Raw genomic sequence first — 25,000 nt, forward strand, 5'->3', positions numbered from 1 at the left:
GAGAGAGAGAGAGAGTCTAAAACTGAAACGGAGATGAATCAGAGAGAGAGAGAGAGAGAGAGAGAGAGAGAGAGAGAGAGAGAGAGAGAGAGAGAGAGAGAGGGTGGGACAGACAGAGATGAAGAATTAAGTAGGGAAAAGACATGCAATGTAGACAGGAATTTGGAAAAGCCAAAGCAAGGGAAGACAGATTTTGCCTTTTAATTTTGGACGTGTAAAAATATTAACACTGACGGAGAGGAAACAGATAGAGAGAATTGAAACAGACAGGTAGAAACAATCACAATCAGATGGAAGTCAGAGAAGCAAATATTAACAAAAACGCATTAGAAACACAGAGAGACAGAATTGAAACAGATAGATAGAAAAATAAAAAAAAAAACAAGAGGGAAAAAAGCGGCGAAGAAACATAAGACAGACGCCAACAAGAGACCGAAACGAGGAAACAGTCAGAGAAAAGAGAAATGGGGAATCACTGCTTTAATTGTGAGACGAATAAAGGAGACAGGAGACAGAAAGTAAGAGACTGAGGAAAAGTAATCAAAACATGAGGAAAAAATAAAAGCAGCCAGTAAAATTAAATTCGATGGAAAGAAGGGAGATACAGAGAAGAGAGAGAGAGAGAGAGAGAGAGAGAGAGAGAGAGAGAGAGAGAGAGAGTGTCTGGTGCGTCGCAAATACAGTCGCCTTGACATCCGCTGCACCACACCTCGGGGGCGAATGGGCGATCTCACTTCGCTAAATTATTGATTTTCCTTTATTAACAACTTCATTCTTTGCTCATTTCTGCTCTAGTGACTAAAATAAGACCCCCTAATCTTTTTATGGCCTACTGATGAATGCGGTCTCCGAACCCTGCCTCTAGGAGGAAGAGAATGTGGACTGAACAGAACTCTTTTGTTCAGTAATACGAGAACGGTTTGAGAATTCGTGTGTTTTATGCAATCCAAGATCGAGATATCAAGAGTTTTATGCGAGTATTCCACTCTTAGCTCTCATTTTTATGTTTATGGGTTGGATGTAGTTAAATCTTGCAAGAAACGTAGAGAGAGAGAGAGAGAGAGAGAGAGAGAGAGAGAGAGAGAGAGAGAGAAGCACTACAAACAGAAGATTTAGATATCAGGTTAATATCAAGTGTTTTAGGTGAGTATTCCACTCTTCTCAGTCCTCACGCTTATTTTTGCTTTTGAATTGTAACTAAAACTCGCAAGAAACATTCAGAAAATAAGTATTGCAGACAGAAAACAGTTTTGTCGTAAATCTCGGCACAAAGAAAAACTTCTGCACTAGTTACCCCCTTTGCAAACTTCGGTCGTTTTCTCCACCTGCGAGAGAGCGCGTAGCACTTAACCAAATTGCGTTTGAGAATCAAGAAACGGTTGTTTGAAATACTGAAGGGTCTATTTGTTATCCGCCACGAAGAAAGGCTCATAATGACACTAGGGATGTAAATGAGACTCATGATGTGACTACGAGTATAAAAGAAAGACCCAGAAAGGCTGCGTAATCGTTAAAGCTTCAGTAACATCTCTTTAAAAAAAATGGCTAACTTGCAACTCGACTGAGCGTTGTACGAATGAAGAAATAGTTACTGTAAATACTAAAAAGCCTATTACCCCCAAGCACTGGGACATGTCAGTGACTCAGTGCTTGAGACTGATAAGAGGGGGTTGGAGTGGTTGGACAGCAAGATGGAAGAAAGAAAGCTGGAATGGAGGTGGGGTAAAAGGCTAAAAAGTGGGTGCATTTGGGGGCAGGATGGACTCTGCAAACGAACTTAGCAATGCCTACAGTGTACCACGTAAGGTGCATTGATGGCAATACCTCCGTATTAAATATTAAATTAAATAGTATAGTCAACTGTGGTTAAAAAATAGCCCTGAATGGAAATGAATTATAATATCAAATACTTCCCTTTCTTATTTTGGAAAATATCAAGTATCCTAAAAGCAATCTAGACAAGTGTGTCCAGTAACAGCAAACCTCAGTAGGGCTATGTGATCTACTTTCAGAAGGTCCATTCTTCCTCCATTCTTCATAAAATTTACATTCCTATATTTCCCAAAATCTGAGCTATTGCTGGCAATAACTAGGCCCAATTTGTGCCAAATTTTCTTAAAAATACCCAGGTTAATTTTTTTACGTAATCTTGCAAAAAATACATTTATGCAAACGTGACTTTCTTGAGCGGTGATAATAAGCCGTTTGAATAATCGATACTACCTGAGACAGGCGACATTGTGCCTTTATGTAGCCCAGACCCATTAACCAATTTCATTTGATTTATTAAAATGGGCATAAAATATGTTGTATAATTTACACCAATCAACAGAACGTCAAAAATGCGACGCCTGCAAATTGGATTTGTATCAAACTTTAAACAAAGTATAAAATTAAAAAGAAAGATAAAACAATAGTCAGCTCGTTCTCAGATGAACCCAGCTCCCAAAATCATACACCCCCCACCCCGGCCCCCACCTCTCTCTCTCTCTCTCTCTCTCTCTCTCTCTCTCTCTCTCTCTCTCTCTCTCTCAAGGCTAATCGGGAGTGGCAGTGTGGATGACAATGTGACAGACAAGCTCCGTATCGAGATTAGAATCTGAAAAAACATTTCGTCCGCGCTCTAGAGACTCTACCTGATCTGTGTGGTAGCGTACACAAACCGCCTCAACTCTCTCCACAGTTTATTTTTGCTCTTCTCCGTGTCTCCAACGCACGTGGGATTGAGTAAAACGTTGTTGAAGATGGAAAAGAATGTCAAGACTAGCATTATCCAGAGTTAACTGCATCAAATAAACGTGACAAATTATATTACAGAGGCGAGAGAGTGGGTTAACAAACATACGAGATGAACCGAACCTTAGCAGTTTGGGGTCGTTACGGAAGGAACTTAAGGTGACTTCAATTATCTTTTTTTGGTGGGGTGGGGCCGGGGTGAGGGGTTTTATCGATCGTAAGATCGTCGTATTTTCCCATGACGTCTTTCGTAGATGACCTAGATTGACCCTGATGGAGGCTTTTCCTTAAATAGTCTAATAAATTGACTCATCGGAAATAAATTTAGAATTGATGTCACTGTGAAATGATTTTTAAGATTTTTTGGTAATGTTTGATTGTGCTTCATAAAACCCATCACAGGAAGACTCTGATAATCTGGTAATGTGTGTGTGTGTGTATATATACTCGTATATATATATATATATATATATATATATATATATATATATATATATATATATATATATATACAGTATGTATATAAATATATATGTGTGTGTATATATATGTGTGTGTCTGTGGTGTATGTATGTATACGTACATATATACATAAATTTATATATATATACTGTATATATATGTATGTGTGTATGTATATATATACATACGTACTTATTTAAACCCACTTCACAACCGAACATGATTATCATCGAATGGACACACACCAACTATAGAACATTAGTAACAATAGTAGGAAGCTCAAATAGGGAGTCAGTAAACTAAGGGGTTACCGCTCTAATACCTTCAGTAGCTCTGATCTAAGTCTCTAAATCAATATCTAAGACAAAATTAAAAAAAAAAAAAGAATATGGAAAATGAGAGAAACTCTTCAAGAATGTGAAGAATAAATGTTTAAACAATTCAAAACAATGACAGATATCACTTAGCAAATAAAACAATAAAAAGGATATTTTCCATAAACAATAAAGTTCATAAATTAAATAAAGTATGAATGTCATAATTAACAACGTATTTAAGAAGAAATGAAATGCAAAAATAAATTTTTTAACTTAAATATCATCTAATAAAGAATGCTGGTAACTTTAAAAAAAAATTACCTAAAGAAAGAAAACATGAATTATATAACATAACAGAAAATGTGAAAAAAAGCAGAAATGTCACACAATGTGAAATGAAAAGTAGAATGATAATAATCATGGGAGTTAAGGAATGCTAAAAGAATTATGAAAAAAATGAAAATGAATAAGCAGAATGAAAAATTATGATAATTATGAGAGACAAATAAATGCTGGAACAATTATGAATTATAAAGGAAATGAACATGAATAAGCGGAATGTAAACCGATAATAATTATGAGAGACAAAGGAATGCTGAAACAATTATGAGTAAAATGAAAATGAATTAACAAAATGTAAAATGATCATTGTTATGAGAGACGAAGGAATGATTGAAAAATGTTGAATTATGCATGAAATGAAAATGAATAAACAAAATGTAAAATATAATAATTGTGAGAGCAAAGGAATGCTGAAACAATTATGAATAAAATGAAAATGAATAAACAAAATGTAAAATGATAATAATTATGAGACAAAGGAATTCTGAAGGAAATGAAAGTGAATAAACAAAATGTGAAATATAACATTTGGGGAAGAAAGTAATGGTGAAACAATTATGAAGAAAATGAAAGTGAATAAAAAATATAAAATTATAATAATTATGAAACAAAGGAATGCTGAAACTGTCATGAATTATGAAGGAAATGAAAGTGAATAAACAAAATGTAAAATATAATAATTATGACAGCAAAGGAATGCTGAAACAATTATGAATAAAATGAAAATGAATAAACAAAATGTAAAATGATAATAATTATAAGACAAAAGAAAGGTGAAACTGTCATGAATTACGAAGGAAATGAAAGTGAATAAACAACATGTAAAATATAATAATTAGAGGAGGCAAGTAATGGTGAAACAATTATGAATTATGGAGAAAATGAAAGTGAATACAAAATGTAAAATGATAATAATTATGAAACAAAGGAATGCTGAAACTGTCATGAAGTATGAAGGAAATGAAAGTGAATAAACAAAATGTACAATATAATTATTAAGAGAGCAAAGGAATGCTGAAACAATTATGAATAAAATAAAAATGAATAAACAAAATATAAAATGACAATAATTATGAGACAAAGGAAAGCTGAAACTGCCATGAATTATGAAGGAAATGAAAGTAAATTAACAAAAGTAAAATTACCATAATCATGAGAGCAAAGGAGTGCTGAAACATTTATGAACAACTGCAGACTCAATATTAAAAGTAAAAGTTAGAGGGATACTGGTGATTATGACGTAGAAATCTAAGAAAGAAAGCATTATATATGTATAAATAATGAAAATAAAATGAAATGGAATGGAAATAAAATGAGTTAGTGGAATCATAGTTGTGGAATGTAGGTATCAAAGTATAACGGGATGTTATGGAATATTTGACTTAGAAAAAAACTGAATATTTTTGTGTACTTGAAAGGAAAATGAAATTAAGGAAGAAAATAAAGAATTTTTGTTTAGTTAAATTGAATCATTTTACCCAAATTTAAAAAAATGTTATGGCAATTTTAAACGGAGTATGTTTTGTGAACTCAAAAAATAAATGTAATTATTTTCGCAAACTAAAGAAATTTCGTTTAATCAAATAGAATAATTTTACCTTCATGAAAAAACATCTAATTTCTAAACATGGAATGAAAAACAGAAAACTTATTGTGTAAAATGACTGACAGAAACTTTTATTTTTTTTATTTTGTAATTTGCTTGTTTATCTTAACCAAAGAATATTTGCTGGTATTTTCATGGAATTAGGTTGAATATACCTGGGTTGTTTTTCTTAATATATATGATTTTGTCTGCTATAATGTCGTACCTATAAAATGCTATTAAGTATGAGGGTAAATTCAGTTGAAATATGTTTGTGAATAATTACGAGAATAAGGTGATAAGCGTCGTGTTTCATGTTTTTGCTGGGGTACCATCACACGGATTATACGTGCATACATACATACATATGTGTATGCATGTGTGTATGTGTGTATATATAGTATATATATAATAAATATATTTACGTATATATATGTGTGTGTGCGTGTGTGTGTTTGTGTATATATATATATATATATATATATATATATATATATATATATATATATATATATATATATATATATGTGTGTGTGTGTGTGTGTAATATGTATATATACATATGTATACGTACATATGTATATATATACATACATAAATAAAAATATGAAAAATGTTAAAAAGATAACTGATAGAATTTAACCCCCCTACGAAAAAAAAAATATTTACTAAAATGAAACAAAATTTTAAAGAAAGTCTTTTACTCTGTCAAAATTAAACCTATTTCGAACTGTAGTAAATAACCTCGAATTCAAACGGTAAGAATTAAAATTCGCACAACGTAAAAAAAATTAACAATTCTTGTACATTATCTAAATCAAATCAGATTTCGAACTGTACGTAAATAACCATGAATTCAAACGGAACGGATTAATATTCACACACACATCGATAACTGTACACTTTGGCCTTTGGAAGCTGTTCTCATTTTTCAGCCCAATTCTCAAATTTCACCAAATTTCAATAGATCCCATTCTCTTTATCCAATGATTTCAACCCTTGGCATATTTTCAAATTGACCTTCAGTTAATTCTAACCTTTTGTAGAAAGACGAATGTAAGTTCCTTAGTACCTAAAGTAAATTTTTAGAATATCTTTTTTTTAATTCAATTACTCATTATTTTAATTCAATATTATTTTGTTGTTGAATTACAAGCGTGCCTCTCAAGCCTAAAAATATCTGCAGTTACTTGGGTCATTTTTAATACCACTGTAATTTTTAATGTAATTATGTAATCCATTCTTGAATTACCTTTTATAACAAAACGTATACTTCATTACACGTAGACTACTTGTTTTTCACAAGGGAAAAATTAATAAATACCCATTGCGTTTTCCATATTAAGATATAAAACAGGTTTACGTAGGTGAAAAATAAATATTCATATACGCATTGGATTTATATTTTAAGATATGACTCACGTTTACAGAGATGAAGAATATATTTATATAGACACTGCGTTTTCTGTACTTAAATATAATTCAGGCTTACCAACTGGTATCAAAGATTTACCGAGAATATTATTATTATTATTATTATTATTATTATTATTATTATTATTATTATTATTATTATTATTATTATTATTATTATTATCATAGCTTTTGCTGCTGTAACTGTGATCATGATCAGTAAATTTACACATCACAAGTCATTACGGGGACAGAGATCTCAAAATTCTCAGTTTTCGTACAAATTGAAAAAGAATAATTGACAACAGGTATTGTACACGTCTTACTGAGGTTCGTGAAGGCGCCTGTAGACTTAATCTGGATTTATTTAATGAAATTTCATTACTTCCCACACAGGATTCGAACGTCAGTTATTCAGAATTGAGTAACCTAAGATATTCTTCAATCAAGGAATTCATTGTCCATAGAATTGGCGTAGAATTATCGTAAGGTGATTTATTTTGTCTTTGAGATTTAATTGTATCTTATTTCTAATTTTTGGTGAGGCATTTTAGGTGAATTTAGAACGGCAAAAGTTTTATATATATATATATATATATATATATATATATATATATATATATATATATATATATATATATATATATATATGTGTGTGTGTGTGTGTGTGTGTATATATATATATATATATATATATATATATATATATATATATATATATATATATATATATATATATATATATATATATATATATATATATATCGTATATATACTGTATATATAAATATATATATGTACTATATACATACATACATACATACATATATATCGTTACGAACCCCGCACCTTAACTTTGACCTACAACTGACATCAAGCTTCCATTCACACCTAGAACAAGCTACGGAACAGGCCGAATCAAACCACTGACCATGCGAGTATACTCAAACATCCATAAAGAAGACTGAAGACCATAATTAAGAGTTGCTGTTAAAACGAAGTAAAGGAGATTAAGACTGTAATTAAGAAATAACGTCAGTTAAGTCACAGAGGCGTTGCAAGACTCAACATATAATTAATCTAGTATCATCAATTATAATCGAATGTGTCTAACTTAAAACCTTTTCTTTTTGGCAGGGTCTCTAGACCTTATCTGGATTTCCCTTGATGAAGATTGGCAACTCCAGAGTTATTAACGTCGCTTGAAGTGACTAAAATCGCTTCTTCTTCTTCTTCTTCTTCTTCTATTGGGAATGGCTTTAATGCTTTAATAAAAGCTCGTGGGAGGAAATGTTTATTTAGAATTTAATTCTTTTGAATAAAATTTCCATTGACAATTCATCCAGACTAATACTGATGGTATTAGTCCGTAATCCTCAAAGGATAATACCCACTAATATTTTTCCCTTTTTCTTTTTTATTTTAGAGAGAAAGATTCAGACTGATTTGGGAGTAAGGCTCATTACAGTTATTTATATTATATGTATATATACATACATACATACATACATACTTACATACATACATACATACATACATACATATGTATAAGTGTGTGTGTGTATATATACATACATCAATACATACATACAAACATATATACCAAGTATATATATATATATATATATATATATATATATATATGTGTGTGTGTGTGTGTGTGTGTGTGTGTGTGTGTGATATATATATAAATATATATATATATATATATATATATATATATATATATATATATATATATATATATATATATATATATATATATATATTATACATATATGTATATATATAAAATCGTTCAGTTTCAGTAATGTTTAAAGTTGTCATACATGAACAGTTATTACTCGTGTCTTCAAAATTAAATTGTAAATGGCATAAGTTGATAAATAACTCAAATACAATCTACAAATAAGTCCAATATAATCAGTAAAGAAGTCAAATATATTCTACGCATCGTACTGTTCAAAAAAGTAAATAAATAAAAGCGACTGAAACAATAGCAAGAATTATCAGGAAAAAATGTATGCGTAGGCAGTAAGATTTCATCAACAAAGAGCCAATGCGAACAATAAAAGTCAGATGTGAAATATATATACATCACTATTTGGCAATCCCAAAAGTCCGATAATAAAAACGCCTAGAGTTCACTAACACCCCACCAGGAGAGAGAGAGAGAGAGAGAGAGAGAGAGAGAGAGAGAGAGAGAGAGAGAGAGAGAGAGAGAGGACACACGCAGAGTATAAAAACAAAAGAGTGGGAGCTGTCAGCAAAAGGAGTTTTCTCCCTCTCTCTCTCTCTCTCTCTCTCTCTCTCTCTCTTTTTTTTTCTCTCTCTCTCGGTGTCACCAACACCCTACCAGGAGAGAGAGAGAGAGAGAGAGAGAAAGTTAAAGGGAGAGAGAGAAAGTCAGGGAGAGAGACAGAGAAAGTTGGAGAGAAAGCGGAAGTTAAAAAGACGGACATACAGAGAGAGCTAAAGGAAAGAGAGAAAGTTAGGGAGAGAGGCAGAGAAAGTTGAAGAGACTCGAAAGTTAACGAGAGAGAGAGAGAGAGAGAGAGAGAGAGAGAGAGAGAGAGAGAGAGAGAGAGAGACAAAAAAAAGCAAAAGAATGGGAGCTATCAACCTAAGGAGTTCTCTCTCTCTCTCTCTTTCTCTCTCTGTCTCTCTCTCTCTGTAGGTGTCGTTATCGCAGATCGAATCGCATCCCCCTCGTGGGATTTACGAGCGACGAACGGGATCCAATTGCTTTTACAGATAGGTGCTTGCCAGAAGACGCGGAGAGAAGCATGCGCATAAACGACTCCTCCTCTCTCTCTCTCTCTCTCTCTCTCTCTCTCTCTCTCTCTCTCTCTCTCTCTCGGCTTACGGCGTTGTAAAGAATGTTTCGAGAGTGAAAGCATCGAAATTAAAGATGAATGCAAAAAAAAACTGTTAGAGAGAGAGAGAGAGAGAGATAGTCAGAAAAAGTTAGAGACAGACAGACAGAGAAAACTAAAGAGAGGGAGAGAGAGAGAGAGAGATAGAAAGTTAGAGTGAGAAAGTTATAGAGAAAGAGAGAGAGAGAGCGAGAGACAGACAGAGAAAGTCAAAGAGCGAGACAGCGAAAGTAAAGAGAGAGAGAGAGAGAGAGAGAGAGAGAGAGAGAGAGAGAGAGAGAGAGAGAGAAATAAAGTTAAAAGGACAGAGAAGGAGAAAGAGAGAGAGAGAAAGAACGACAGACAAACAAACAGTCAGAAAAATTAAAGAGAGAGAGAGAGAGAGAGAGAGAGAGAGAGAGAGAGAAGAGAGAGAGAGTCAAGACACCACAAGAACCCCAAAAAAACTGCAAATACAAACGGAGCAGAAAGTCAAAGAGAGAGAGAGAGAGAGAGAGAGAGAGAGAGAGAGAGAGAGAGAGAGAGAGAGAGAGAGAGAGAGAGAGAGAGAGATCACTAAAAACAGGGCAAAGGCACTACAAGATAACGGGTCATCCCTGACTGACTTAAATGCCCCGACACAAACTCTCAGCAGTCGTTAGCATTTTCCGCTCGTGGGATTTTCTGGCGACAGGCGTCGCGTTGAGCCAAAATCAAGAATAAATAATGATAAAAAGGAGATGAATTTTTAGTGAGTCCTTTTATGGATTGCATCATACCCTCCCAGCCCCAGAGGTGCATAGGGGGTGGGGGATAAATGGGTCTCTGAATTGCAGGCACAAATCCCCACAGGGACAAGTTGGGGATGTGTAGCTTTAAGCAACTTTGGCAAGTTGTAAGAAGTGTTTGACAGGGAAGAGAGAGAGAGAGAGAGAGAGAGAGAGTAGATTTGGAGAGACAGAGAGAGAGCAAGCTAGATTTGGAGAGAGAGAGAGAGGGGAGACAGACTTAGAGAGAGAGAGAGAGAGGGGGGGAGAGGAAGGGACGTGCACTTTGGTTTTCTTTGAAAAAGCAAATGGTGATTAGAAGAGGAATATGTGTTTGAGAGATAAAGGAATGTATAGAAAAGCAGATGCACAGAGAGAGAGAGAGAGAGAGAGAGAGAGAGAGAGAGAGAGAGAGAGAGAGAGAGAGAGAGGTGCACTTTGATTTTCTTTGAAAGTGCAAATGGTGATTAGGTAAGTTGCAGATATGTAACTTTGAACAACTTTGGCAGGTTGTAGTAGGCAGGTCTTTGAGAGAAAGGTTCATTTTGGTAATCACAGAAAAAAGCAAACGATGGATAAAAATCCAAGATGATCGGGGTAATAAGTACTGGAATCTAAAGTCAAAACACATTCCTTTACAAACTCCTTTTTCATACGAGAGAATAAGCTGTAAGTCAACTGCCTTACATCTAGCAAGCGCTTTGAGTGATTTGGATCCGAGCTGACTGAATTATATCCCATCAAGCATGCACAGCGAGTAAACAAAATTCATATCAAAGAGAAATCCGCAATATATAATTTCTCTGGTGGAATGAAACTGTTGGCGGTTTCTATTGCTGCTGAAGAGATTCTACAAACAAAGCGAAAGCAATAATTTATGCCAATGGCATGGGAAAGATTAATATTTTCATTCGAAGGGCCTACAAAAAATGATTGTGAGCTTAGCCCTGATATGACATCAAAATATGTGAAATGGTAGACACTTATCTTTTGAACCCGAGAGGACCCACCAAATCTGGCATGTCATCAACAATTATTAGCTACCCAAGAACCCACAAAACGTGATCTTGCATCAGCAAATATTAACTACCCAAAATTTATATATTCGCTTACGCTGCCTCTGTAATTGATAGTTCGCATAAGAATCTACGACTTTTTTCTCGTCCGGTTATTGTCGCAAAGCAGCTGGAATCTTAACCAGTTGATGCTATAAACTGCATTCTCATCATTTATCTGTTTGTCAAGAGAACATTCTTAAGTTTATGTTATAGTCTTTTCTTTGCAAAATTTTCTTAAAATGATTCAACCCTTTTTTTTTCTTATTTACAAATGAAGAATGTTTACAAGGACCTCTCGAAGCTTATAGTTCTGGCAAGAACAATTTTAAACTTTCTCCTCTTCTTCTTTACAAAAGAAGAACATGAACAAGGACCTAAAACATCTCTTCTCGAGGCTTGCAGATCTATTAAGAACAATTTTAACCCTTCTTTCCTTCTCCTTTACAAAAGATGAACTTGAACAAGGACCCAAAACATTTTCTCTAGTCCTGTAGTTCTATTAAGAACAATTTTAACCCTTCTTTCCTTCTTTACAAAAGAAGAACATGAACAAGGACCCAAAACATTTCCTCTCGAGGCTTCTAGTTCTGTTAAGAACAAATTTCCCCTCCCCAACGGGACCTACGAACGATGACGTCAGTGCCTTTTATCCCAAGCAACGTCACTCTCGACAGGAGCATCCGTTGATCTAACTAACTAACAACCTCAGGCCCAGTTTATGAATAGCTGCTGCTGAAGCTATTCGCACGCCGATGAATCATGCATTCTGATTCGTGATTCATCCCCAGACTAACACACACCTGCCCCCAGAGAATCTCCGCGGATCTAAATATACGACGGAGGTAACATGGCCTCGACAGAGGGATTGGACGCAGAAGGAGTCCCATGGAAGATTGATAGCCCTCATTAAGGGAAGCCTAATATCTTTGTAACTCGATACTAACTTTCAATCTCTTATACTTCTCCAAGCATCTACCGTTCCTAATATTTCTGTAACTCGAGGCTAACTTTCAATTTCTTATACTTCACCAAGCATCTAACCTTACTAATATCTCTGTAACTCGAGACTAACTTTCAATCTCTTATACTTCTCCAAGCATCTACCGTTCCTAATATCTCTGTAACTCGAGACTAACTTTCAATCTCTTATACTTCACCAAGCATCTACCCTTACTAATATCTCTGTAACTCGAGACTAACTTTCAATCTCTTATACTTCTCCAAGCATCTACTGTTCCTAATATCTCTGTAACTCAAGACTAACTTTCAATCTCTTATACTTCACCAAGCATCTACCGTTCCTAATATCTCTGTAACTCAAGACTAACTTTTAAATCTAGCCACGTAAAATAAATGTAATCCTTCGGGCCAGCCCTAGGAGAGCTGTTAATCAGCTCAGTGGTCTGGTTGAACTAATATATACTTAACTTTTTTCGCTAAGCAATCTGCCCTTCCTAATATTTTTGTTACTCGAAATCAACTTTAAATCTCTTATATTTCGCTGAGCAGTCTCGCCTTCCTAACATCTTTGTAACTCGAAGCCAACTTTAAATCTCTTATATTTCTCTGAGCAGTGTCGCCTTGTTAATATCTTTGTAACACGAAGCCAGCTTTAAATCTCTTATATTTCGCTGAGCAGTCTCGCCTTTTAATATCTCTGTAACTCGAAGCCTACTTTAAATCTCTTATATTTCGCTAAGCAATCTCGCCTACATAAAACAGCCGCTCTCAGCATTACTTATCATCAGCTTTTAGTAAAACTTTAAAAATACCACAGAGTTCAAGTTGGCCACATTTGGGCCCAAGAATCTACAACTGTTTTAGGGAGGAAGAAGAAGAAGAAAAAAGATTATATCTTACGCAAGAAAGTCGACTCTCTTTCTCCCTCTCTTTCTCTCTCTCTCATAATTTTCCGTCCGCTGACTGGATGAGATTATGTCACTGAAGACACTCATGCAAGCACAGGCAAGCAAGAAATCTTTTGAATCTCAGAGAGAGAGAGAGAGAGAGAGAGAGTCAGACAGACAGAAAGACCAAGACGGAGACAGTGACAAGGACAAAACAGGAGACACAGAGATAAACAGACAGACAGAGAAAGCAGAGAAGGGAGGAAGAGGGTATTATCAAAGAGAGGACTATTTTTAATAGCGACAGGCAAAGGAAGTCATAATAAAAGACTTGCAAAATAAAATATGCAAGTGTAGTTATGTAAGAATGGAAAAAAAAATAACTAATAACAGCAACCAGTGTTTACGACAATGTACTTGTCATATTTCCATCTTCTAACCCACCCTCATTAATACCTGCTATGCTCACTTAATTCACAAGGTGTAAATTTGACAGAATGAGCTAAAAAAAAAATCTAGTGCTTCAAAAACCAGCAGTTGTGAGGCAGTGTCCTTTTGTCAGCGATATTTTTTATGATGGTCTAATGTGTTTGTCTGTTGTCTTCTAAATTGAGATTTTATTTGTGAGTGAGTGATGGCGTCTTTCCTAAGCATCCAAAAGCATTTTTAGATTCAAATTAAATTTCATCAAGAAAATAAGTAAATTAAGACGTTAAAATTCAAGATTTTTCTGGTGATATAATGTGTTTGTCCGTCGTCTTATAAATTCAGATTTTATTTTTTGAGTGATGGCGTCTTTTCTAAGCATCCAAAAACATTTTTAAGTTCAAACTACAATTCCATTAAGAACATAAATTAAATTCAAACGTGACAGTTGATTGAGAATATAAGTAAATAAATTGAGACGTAAAAATTTCTTTTCTTTTATCCTGTGAATTTGAGAGACATCATTCTTACGTTACTTTCAACAACACCACGTGTTTCGATTAAAATTTCAAGGCAGTGAGATCAGCTGAGGTCATGAAAGTTCACTGCCTTCGCAGGGAATTCAGGACTCAATGTCTGCGTGTTCCTTTTAACTTACGCGGCGCAAAGTGTTCCGTAAACAACGCCAAATAAGGAGCAAAAAGAAATTATATATATATAGAAATTCCTGAACACGTGGGAACATCAAATAACGGTAGCAATGAAAAACTTAAGGTGTGGAATAAAGACGAGAAATTGATAAGGAGAAAAATGAATTTATGTGTATATGTATATATATATATATATATATATATATATATATATATATATATATATATATATATATATATATATATATATATATATATATATATATAAAGTCCTGAACGTATAAAAAAACAAGGAAAAACTTTTAAGTTGAGGAATAAAGACGAGAATTGCGGAACAAAAATAATTGGATCATCAAACTTCTCTTACCTAAAAGGAAGGCCGAAAGAGAAGATTAGTTACTTTCAAGAACAAGAACATAAAAACGAGAACAACATCAATAACGAAGACAGTAATTAACGATAGTAATTAACGACTGAATGGGCTCTTCTCTGACAAAAAAAATGTCAAAGTTTCTCAGCTGGCAGAGACCTAAGGAGTTTTTCTTTTTTCTTTTTCGTTTGGAACCTCAAAAGTTTAAGCGAAGATGTAATGCGTTACTAACCTAAAACAATTCTTTGTGTATTTTATAACTTACTTATATTTTTATCTATTTATTATTATTATTAATTTTTGTCTTTTCCCTATTACCTTCTGTTACTTCTCTCAAATGAGCACCAAATTCTTTAAAAGTTTCAATTTCAAGTCAATGGACCATGTGGTGGGCTTGTCCCATGTGAATAGGGGTTCATCTTCTGAATAATAATATTTTTACTGCACTGACTACCCAGTATTTTGAGAAAATAAACTAACTGTAGGAATAACAAACGTCTTACTAACAGATTGATAAATAAACATTGGCGTTACGTTTTCTTAATTACCAAGAGCATGATAACATATTAGCTTAGCTTATATGTTGGCTAAGTCGACTTATGTGTTTATTTATCTACAGTATATAGAACTCATTAAGGCTATTGATTGTGAGGGTGTCCACATGGTGAGAATCATAATGAGTCAGTTGATGCGAAGGAAAATAATTCAGTCAATCATTTTATCTTCTTTTGATAATGATCCAATCGCGATCACATTGAAAGCCAAACAACTTAAGCCAGCTTTGTGTTTACACAAAAAATTAATCTGGAATGTTCTCATTTTTGAACTCTTAGAAAAGGTGCCATAGTTCAGTCATAAGCCAATGTATGTGACATGGGTTTGTGAGAGTATGTCATAAGTGTGTTAGTGATTTCATGTCTGTAATGGTGAGATGAATGTGAAGATGGTGAACATCACAACGATGAATGAAATTAGGGTAAGGCGATTGATCATTATTGATTATGATAATGATGATGATGGTTATGATGATGAGGAGGATGATAATTATGATGTGAATAATTATGGGGGTACGAGATGAAAACCCTAACGTCAAAACCTGTAGGAGATGAGCAGTGGATATCCAGTGAATAACCTGAGTAAGGTATCTCTTACGCACCTCATACGAGGGTTTCTTCAAGTAATAGGAGTCAGGCATATACCACGTGTTTTCTATGACCCTCGCAGGAGCCAGTTTCCTGCCGGTGAGGCCTCGCTCGAAGAACTTGAATCCCTCTTCGTCAATAAGGATGTAGGGGATGATGCCATAGCACACGGATCGAGAGTACTCTTTGGGTATGACGGCCTGCATGTTCTCCTTTGTCACCACGATGGCCATGCCCTTCTTGAACTTGTCCAGTTCTGATTTGGCCCTTCCCGTCTTTTCGGAGTCCAGAGAGCCGAGAAGATACTCTCCGCATCTCTTGTCTCCCATGATAGCCGCGAACAGCTCGTCTGGGAGGTTCTGGATGAACTTGTCAGCCTCTTTCTTGTCCTCTTTGATCTGCTCGAATATCTCCTTTGGAATGTCTTTGGACGAAGCGACGTGTCGGATGTCAAACTTCTTCTTGGAATTGGCGTCAGGCTTACAAAGGAACATGTTGGCATTTCTCAGCAGTTCTCTTACTCTTCGCCGGTCCTTCAGGCCTTCAGGGTTGTTCTGTAGTGCCTCGAGTATTCGAGCAACCTCAGGGTCACGTTCTGCAATCTGGTGTAAGACCAGCAGCTGTCGAAGGACTTTCACCACATCGTTGTTGTCACGGAGCGTGTTTGGATCTGACGGCTCTGATATGAATTTCTCAAGCATGGCTGCTACCTCAACATTTCCTGTAACGCAGACAATACCAACTGCCTCTGTCAAGAGGACTTGAATCTTCTGGTCAGTCAGCAGGTTATCTGGATTAATATCCAAAAGGTGAATGATGTCCTCTATTTCCTTGTCGCATTTACTTGTAATGACACCTTGGATGGATGTTTTAAGGGCCTTCTTAGCCTCATCATTCCTTGTCATTGTATCTGTATCATCTATATTCTCAACAATGAAATTAATTGTTTCTTCATCCTCGCCAAAGAACGCTCGGAATGCGTTACTTGCAGTCTCACTTAAGCTCAAGATTCGTAGCATTGCATCTACCTGTACGGAGGGTATGGTCTCATGTTCAAAATCGCCTAGAATATTTGAAAGCTTCCTCATCTCCTTTTCTTTTCTTGCCTGATTGATGCATGAAGTTGCTTTGATAAATTTGTTAAGGAGTTCTAATAATTCTGTACCATCATCTGGCTCTTCCACCTCCATTTTTTCTTCTTCCATGTCGATCTGTACCTTTGTTCTCTTTCTCTTCCTCTTCTTCTCTGGAGCAGGTGGTTCAGGAGTTACTCCATGGACAACAACAGATTCAGCAGCTAATTTCTTCAGTGTAGCAGAATCAATCAGACATTCCTCATTCATGATAGGTGAATGAGGACGAGCATCGATGGGATTAACCATAAGCAGCTTAAGTTCCTCTGCACTGACTTCATAGCCTTGGAAGGAAATCTCAAAGTCCTCATCATACTCATCAGCATCTGGTGGTACATATTTGAGACCCTCATCTGTTTCAATAATTGTTCCAGGAATAAACTTGGGCCCTTCTTGACTCTCAACCACCTGACCAGGTACAAAACGTGGGCCATCATTTGTGTCAACCAACTGACCTGGAACAAAGAGCTGGCCTTCATCTGTGGTCATCATCTGACCAGGGATAAAGGTGGCGCCATTCTTGGTTTGGATAATTTGGCCTGGTACAAACTTAGGACCTTCATCCTCTACTATAACCTGACCTGGCACAAACTTTTCTCCCTGAGATGTCATTACAAGTTGACCTGGAACAAATTTTGGTCCCTCAGAACTTTCAACAACCTGGCCTGGTATAAATTCTTCTCCATGCGTTGTATTCACAAGCTGTCCAGGAACAAATTTCTCTCCTTCTAGGGTATCCATCAGTTTACCTGGAATGAATCTCTTGTCTTCTGCATTTACTATCAATTGGCCGGGAATTATCTTTGCTTCTGGTGACAAATCCTTTGGCAGTTTACCAGATATATAGAACTGCACAGTGTCATGAGTTTCAACCATGTCTCCATGTAACTTTTCACCCACCTGGATACCATCGGTATTTGTAGGAGTGACAATGAACCCAGCAACATTCCTATCAGCAAAGGCAATGGGCTGAAGTTCACGGTTTGGTATAACAAGCCATTCACTTATCTTCTCAACCTCGAATGGTCGGTGTTCGAATTTGAGCTTGCCTTGGTCATCGTTAACAAAGTCACCTTTGATAAACTTTTTACCTTCTGGAGTTACGAAAGTCTTACCAGGAACAAATGTGGGGCCTTCAACTGTATCCAAAATCTGACCTGGTTTGAAGGTAATACCTTCCTCCGACTGGAATGTTTGACCTGCAACGAATTTCCCTCCATCAGCTGTGGGCATTTTCAAACCAGGAACAAAGACCTCGTCACCATAAACATCAGTAGCAACTTCACCAGGAGTGAACTTTGGTCCTTCTTCAGTACTGACTGTCTGACCAGCAACAAATGTTTTCTTACCATCCCCAATATCCATAACTTGGCCAGAAACAAACTTAGGTCCATCTGGGGTATGGAATATCTGACCTGCCACAAAGTTAATCTCTTCATTAAGCCCTTTAACACATTCACCAGGAATGAAGTTAATCTCGCCTTGCCTGTTCATAATAGTTTGACCAGGTACAAACTTCTTACCTTCAACTGTTTCAACAGTTTGACCAGCAATGAAAGATTCCTGATCAGCAAGTTTAATAAGCTGACCAGCAACAAACTTTTTCTCTTCATTTACTTCAACAATAGCACCAGACACAGCTTTTTCTCCTGTTTCTGTATATTCTGCCTTGGATACAAATGTGACACCCTCCTCCCTATGTACCATATAACCAATTTCAGCTTTATCAATATTGGCAGCAATTTTACATACATCATCAAATTTGGGTACCAGTTCTTTATCTTTCATAGACTTAAGAGTCTCAGAAATATTCTCTGTTTTCTTAAGAATGGTTTCCTCTTTCATTTCTACCACAGCCTTGGTAACATCATTTGACATGGCAGATGAGGGTGTGATTGTCTCAACTATGGCTACAATCTCTAATTTTGTTATATCTTCCCTTACAACAGCTTCTTCTATTTTCACAGCATTTTCTTCTACTTCTAAAGGATCAATCCATTCCTCATGGGGGAAGCTATCCCAGTCAAAACCAGCACTTTCTGCTGCTTCTGCTTCTGCCCAATCAAAACCTGAGGCAACAATTGTGATGTTGATGGACGTGACCTGAGCTGTTGTTATATCAGAGAACATCCTCTCATACTGCAACTGTTCATCCGATGCCTTTTTCGTGTCAAGCTTAGGCAGGACGATGGCTCTATTTTGAGCTTGTTCCCTCATCATTGCTTCCATTCTCGCTAGCTTTTCAGCCCTCTGCTTTGCATTGAACTTCACACGCGGCTTCTTGAAAGGAGGTTTAACAGTGTCCCTGAGATATTCTTCCTCTGCCTTTTGTTCAAGTCCTTCAAACCGCATCTTCCTTGCCATTGTGTTTGACTTCTTCTTGTTGCGCTCATTGAGAATCCTCTGCTGCTCTTCCAGAACTTCCTTGCTTTGTCCTGAGCCATAATAAAGGTTATCTCTCTCCTGGACATCAACATAACTCATGGGTTTACATTTAATTTTAACAATTCTCCCATGTGTAACCTTGATATTGATGTACTTGCTGTCTTTGCTCATGGACACACTCTCTACATCTCCCCTCCTGATGGCTTCCTCCATTTCCGGCGAAACGACCAGACTCGTCTTTTGGTTCGGCACTTGGTAAACAAATTCCCTATCTGTTTCAACACGTCTCTTGCGCTTTCCCTTGATTTTGTTGAAGGTTGATTCCAGGTCATAGAATGTCATCTCATTGTCCTTCATCTTCTCAAAGACCATGTAAACATAATTACAGTCTTCAAACTTTGTGATTTTACACCCCTCGACGCCATCAAACCTCAAGGGTTTTCCGAAGGCAATGATAGGGCTGAAAGTGTGCACCACTGGGGCTTTTCCAGTGAGCCTGCCCAACTTTCTCGCATCAGCTGGAGTAATTGGAGGTAGGAGGGGGAAGTAACAAGGTTTGGGCAAGTTACGGGCATGCCCTGTAATGCGGCAGTAGTCAGTCATCTTGAAGCTTCTTTAAATCCCTCGTTTAGAACTACAGATACCTACACTTGTCATGAAGAATAATTTGAGTTACAATATCACAGTCTCTTATCACATTAGAGTAGCTATTTCAGGACTGAATTTTCCATCAACCACAAAAACAGAAACATTCAGATTATACCCAATAACATTTTCTGCCTCTTCACTCACTCCAAGAAACAAACCAAATTATCTACAGTAATTTTAAATTTTCTGATTTTTCACTAAAAACACAGAGAGAGAGAGAGATATCACTTCCACGGAGAGTATTCCTCTTTCTTATTACTCCTCTTCTCGTTCTTATTCCTTCTCCTCCCTTCAGTAGTAGGAGCAGCCACAGAGCACCTCCTGAAGGCCAGGGCAGGGCAGGGGGCTTCCAGCAACAAGGGAATCAGGAAGACCACAATCGATGTTACATCTTCCGCAAGCGAAAGGAGCGGGGACGGGGCGCCAACTGGGCATTAGCGGGCAGCCAGGGCACCATGCCCGGCACTCCAACACCACCACCAATACCTCCTCCAACACCTCCTCCACCACCACCACAGCCTTCTCTCCGCCGTCAGCCAACAACCCTCCACGCCGGCAAAACTTGGCACCGACCGCCGATGGTCCTTACCTCGCGGTGGTGGCCTCCGCGTTCCCTCCACGCGACGTAGCAGCAGAAGAAAGAGCGAAAGAGAAAGAGAAGGAAGAGGAAGAAGAGGAGGAAAGGAGAGGAGGAAGTTCGAGACGAAATAACAACGGTACTATTAAATAAAGTAAAGGTAAAGACGTTTAAATTTTTGAAAAACAAGGGAATTCAGTTTAAAAATATATAATAAACACTATGAAAGAGAAAGGGTATAAAGTAAAACTGTATCAAGTTAAGAAAGCTCTGCACTTCACACGAATAGCGTAGTGTGCCCGCAACTGTTTGCGGAGTAAGCGTCTGGGAACCGGGAACCAATAGTAGACGACACGAAAATCCTAAAGGAAACCAAATATAAACGGCACGAAAAACCTAAAAGAAAGGTAAACAAAAAAAGAGACGAAAATCCTAAAAGAAGCCCAAATAGCGAGACGAAAAAACCTAAAAGATGAGGAAAACAACCGACGAAAAACCTAAAAGTAAAAAAAAAAGAACGACAGACGTCCCGATGACCGACGATGCCGCAAAAGTTCCCAGCGATCTACGTAGACGCAGGAGACATCGAGATGTCGAAAAACAGTTGGCGAATCATCGAAAAAGAAACAAAAGACAATCGCTTCGGCGCTGGAGGTAAGGTGAGAAGCGGAGGCCACTCTGGGAAGTGTATTTTTATTTACACGTACGAGATTTTATTGAGGCGTGGAAGGGGCTACTTCCTTTCTTTTAGTTTTCCTTCATTTGAGTTTGAAATCCTATTCTTTTTCTCTTTTAATAAAATAGAAAGTAGGACGAGGGGACGAATAATTCAGGAAAATGCAGTAGAAGAGTTTGAAGCGACATTAGCAAAATATATATAATATAATACTGGAGATATACGAAAATCATTAAAAGCGTTTATTGCCTCATAAAATCAATGTTACATTTAAAAAGAGCAATTCTCATTAGCGGATTTAAGGAGCTTGAAAATAATAATAATAATAATAATAATAATAATAATAATAATAATAATAATAATAATAATAATAATAATAATTGTTATTATTATTATTATATCAGCAAAAAATATATTTAAACGGCATATAATAATAATAATAATAATAATAATAATAATAATAATAATAATAATAATAATAATAATAGCACCAGCACTATCACCATCATCATCATTTTCATTGCAACAGGCAACGGTTCCAACATAAACTACAGTAAAACCACCAATGACACAAACACTGCAAGCTGCTGAGAACAGAACAGAGCAAATCGAAACAGACAGTGGCTATAATTTCAACTTGAAGTCACGTTGCAAAAAAACATATAAATAAAAATACAAACAGTCCAACAAACAAAGATTTATCGCCACCAAATGTCGTACAGACCGTGTTTCGAACATAACTCAAGTAATTTATTTAGTCAAATTAATACATATTTGTTATTGGTTAATAAATAAAAGTTTATTAATCTTTATAATACGATGCACGTATTGGACCCCAAAAGTTCAAGCAAACATGCAACGCATTACTATACTAAAGCAATTCTCCTTGTATTTTAATGATTTATTTACATTTTTATCTGTCTGTTTATTAATTTATCAATTTATCTTCTTTTCTTTTCTAATAACTGATCTCTTTCTGCATTTCCTATTAGCTCCTGTTAGTTCTTTCAAATGAACACCATATTCTTTGGAATCATCTTTCAAATGAACACCACATTCTTTGGAATCAATCATTTACTTACATTTAATCTATTTATTTACTGGATTATCTTTTTTTCTAATAACTGATCTCTTCTTTCTGTATTTCCCATTACCTTCTGTTACTTCCTTCAAATGAAATCCAATACAGTATTCATTGGGTGCTTGAACTTCAAGTCAGTGGCCCCAGTGGTGCGCTTGTTTCCTATGAATAGGATTCATCTTCTGAATAATAATAATAATAATAATAATAATAATAATAATAATAATAATAATAATAATAATAATAATAATTTTAGAAGCTTGAATTTCAAGTCAGTGGTCCTTGTGCGCTTGTTCCTAATGAATAGGTTCATCTTCTAAATAATAATAATAATAATAATAATAATAATAATAATAATAATAATAATAATAATAATAATAATAATAATAATAAATTAAAAAGTCAGAAAAATTGGAGACAATGCATAAAGCTTAAAAACTAGGCAAACCCGCCAACAATAAAAGCAGAACCAGCCCAAAAGCACAGACGACCCTAACAAGCACAAGCAAACCGCCGGTGAGAAAATAACCGGGCCAAACGAAGTGCCTGTGTGCTTTTCTGTATGTGAAAGTGTGTGTGTGTGTGTGTGTGTTGCGCGCTCGCGCGCTCTTTAGCGAGTAGTAAAAATCGTCCCGCGCATAGCAGCGTCCTGACCGGGAGCGCTGAACTTGTATTGGGCCACAATGGTGGACCGCGTGCGCCGAATTTGCTGCATTTCGGAAATACTTGATGATGGCCCCCTGATTTTGGGAGGGGGAATGGGGAGGGAGAGGGAAAGGAGGAGGAGGAGTGAGGGGGGGAAGAAGAAGGAAGGAGGAAAGAGGAAGGAGTTCTTGAGATACATCTACAGCAGACCAGGAAGCTTCTGGTGATGGTCTAGTCTCATTTTTGCTGTTTTTATTTTATTTTTGTTTTTATGTCAATATGTAGAAGAGGTTTGTATTGTTCCCATTAACCTTTTATATATATGTATATGTATGTGTAAATATACTTATAAATATATATATATATATATATATATATATATATATATTTTTATATTTATATTTTATATTTATATTTTATATATAAATATATATATATATATATATATATATATATATATATATATATATATATATATATATATATATATATACAGTATACATATATATGAGTGTGTGGGTGAGCGCGTGTGAGTGTGTGTGTGTGTGTGTGTGTAAAGTAGTAGAATTCGGGCATCTGATAAGGAGAAAACATAAATAAACAAGAATGTAGGAACCGAATAATTAGATAGCCAAAAAAACTTTCTTTAAAAAAACAATAGTATTTACAAGAGAAAATAAAAGAAAACGAGCGACAACAAACTTCAAACCCTTTAGTCATGCAGTATTATAAACTTTGCTAAAAATTCAAGCTTAAAAAGGAAAAGCTTTGTACCTGACAGAAATAAAAAAAAAATAAATCCCAGTGTATCTATTTCAAGTACGTCATAAGTTCCCATGACCTGTTGTCATCTTCGTGTGCAATTAGAACCTCAAAAGTCCAACCGAAGAAGCAATGCACTATTACGCTAAAACTATTCACCTTGTATTTTATACATTTATTTATATTTTTATCTATTTGCTAAATTTATTTATTTAGCTTTTTTATTTACTTTTTAATAGCTGAGATCTTCTTTCCGTATTTCCTGTTATCTTCTGTTGCTCCTTTCGAATGAACACTGCAATATTCTTTGGAAGCTTGAATTTCAAGTCAGCGGCCCCTGTGGTTGGCTTCTCCATATGAATAGGGTCTTTAGGAGGCTTGAATTCCAAGTCAATGGCCCCTGTGGGCTTGTTCCATATCAATAGGGTTCATCTTCTGAATATAATAATAATAATAATAATAATAATAATAATAATAATAATAATAATAATAATAATAATAATATTCTTGGAAGCTTGAATTTCAAGTCAGCGGCCCTGTGGTTGGCTTCTCCATATGAATAGGGTCTTGAGGCTTGAATTCCAAGTCAATGGCCCTGTGGCTTGTTCCATATGAATAGGGTTCATCTTCTGAATAATAATAATAATAATAATAATAATAATAATAATAATAATAATAATAATAATAATAATAATAATGTTTTTTGGAAGCTTGAATTTCAAGTCAGTGGCCCCTGTGGTTGGCTTCTCCATATGAATAGGGTCTTGAGGAGGCTTGAATTCCAAGTCAATGGCAGCTGTGAGCTTATTCCATATGAATAGGGTTCATCTTCTGAATAATAATAATAATAATAATAATAATAATAATAATAATAATAATAATAAATAATAATAATAATAATATAATAATAATAATTTTAGGAAACTTGAATTTCAAGTCAGTGGCCCGTGGTTGGCTTCTCCATATGAATAGGGTCTTTAGGAGGCTTGAATTCCAAGTCAATGGTCCCTGTGGGCTTGTTCCATATGAATAAAGTTCATCTTCTGAATAATAGTAATAATAATAAAAATATTACATAATAATAATAATAACTGACACACACATGGTAGGCCTACATACGTCT

General features: G+C 35.6%; 2 protein-coding genes across 2 annotated transcripts in view; both read right to left on the bottom strand.

The window, feature by feature from the left end:
- Nucleotides 1-21,303, bottom strand: part of LOC136832095 (uncharacterized) — a 42,740-nt gene extending 21,437 nt beyond the window's left edge. The window contains exon 1 of the mRNA XM_067092740.1: nucleotides 15,985-21,303. Coding sequence (XP_066948841.1) covers nucleotides 15,985-20,091 — 4,107 coding nt within the window. The 5' untranslated portion in view covers nucleotides 20,092-21,303. The remainder of the gene's footprint in view (nucleotides 1-15,984) is intronic.
- The window catches only part of LOC136832337 (muscle M-line assembly protein unc-89-like), a 502,631-nt gene that overhangs the window by 379,475 nt on the left and 98,156 nt on the right, over nucleotides 1-25,000 (bottom strand).

Source organism: Macrobrachium rosenbergii, chromosome 49 (assembly GCF_040412425.1).
Source record: "Macrobrachium rosenbergii isolate ZJJX-2024 chromosome 49, ASM4041242v1, whole genome shotgun sequence".
Lineage (NCBI taxonomy): Eukaryota > Metazoa > Arthropoda > Malacostraca > Decapoda > Palaemonidae > Macrobrachium > Macrobrachium rosenbergii.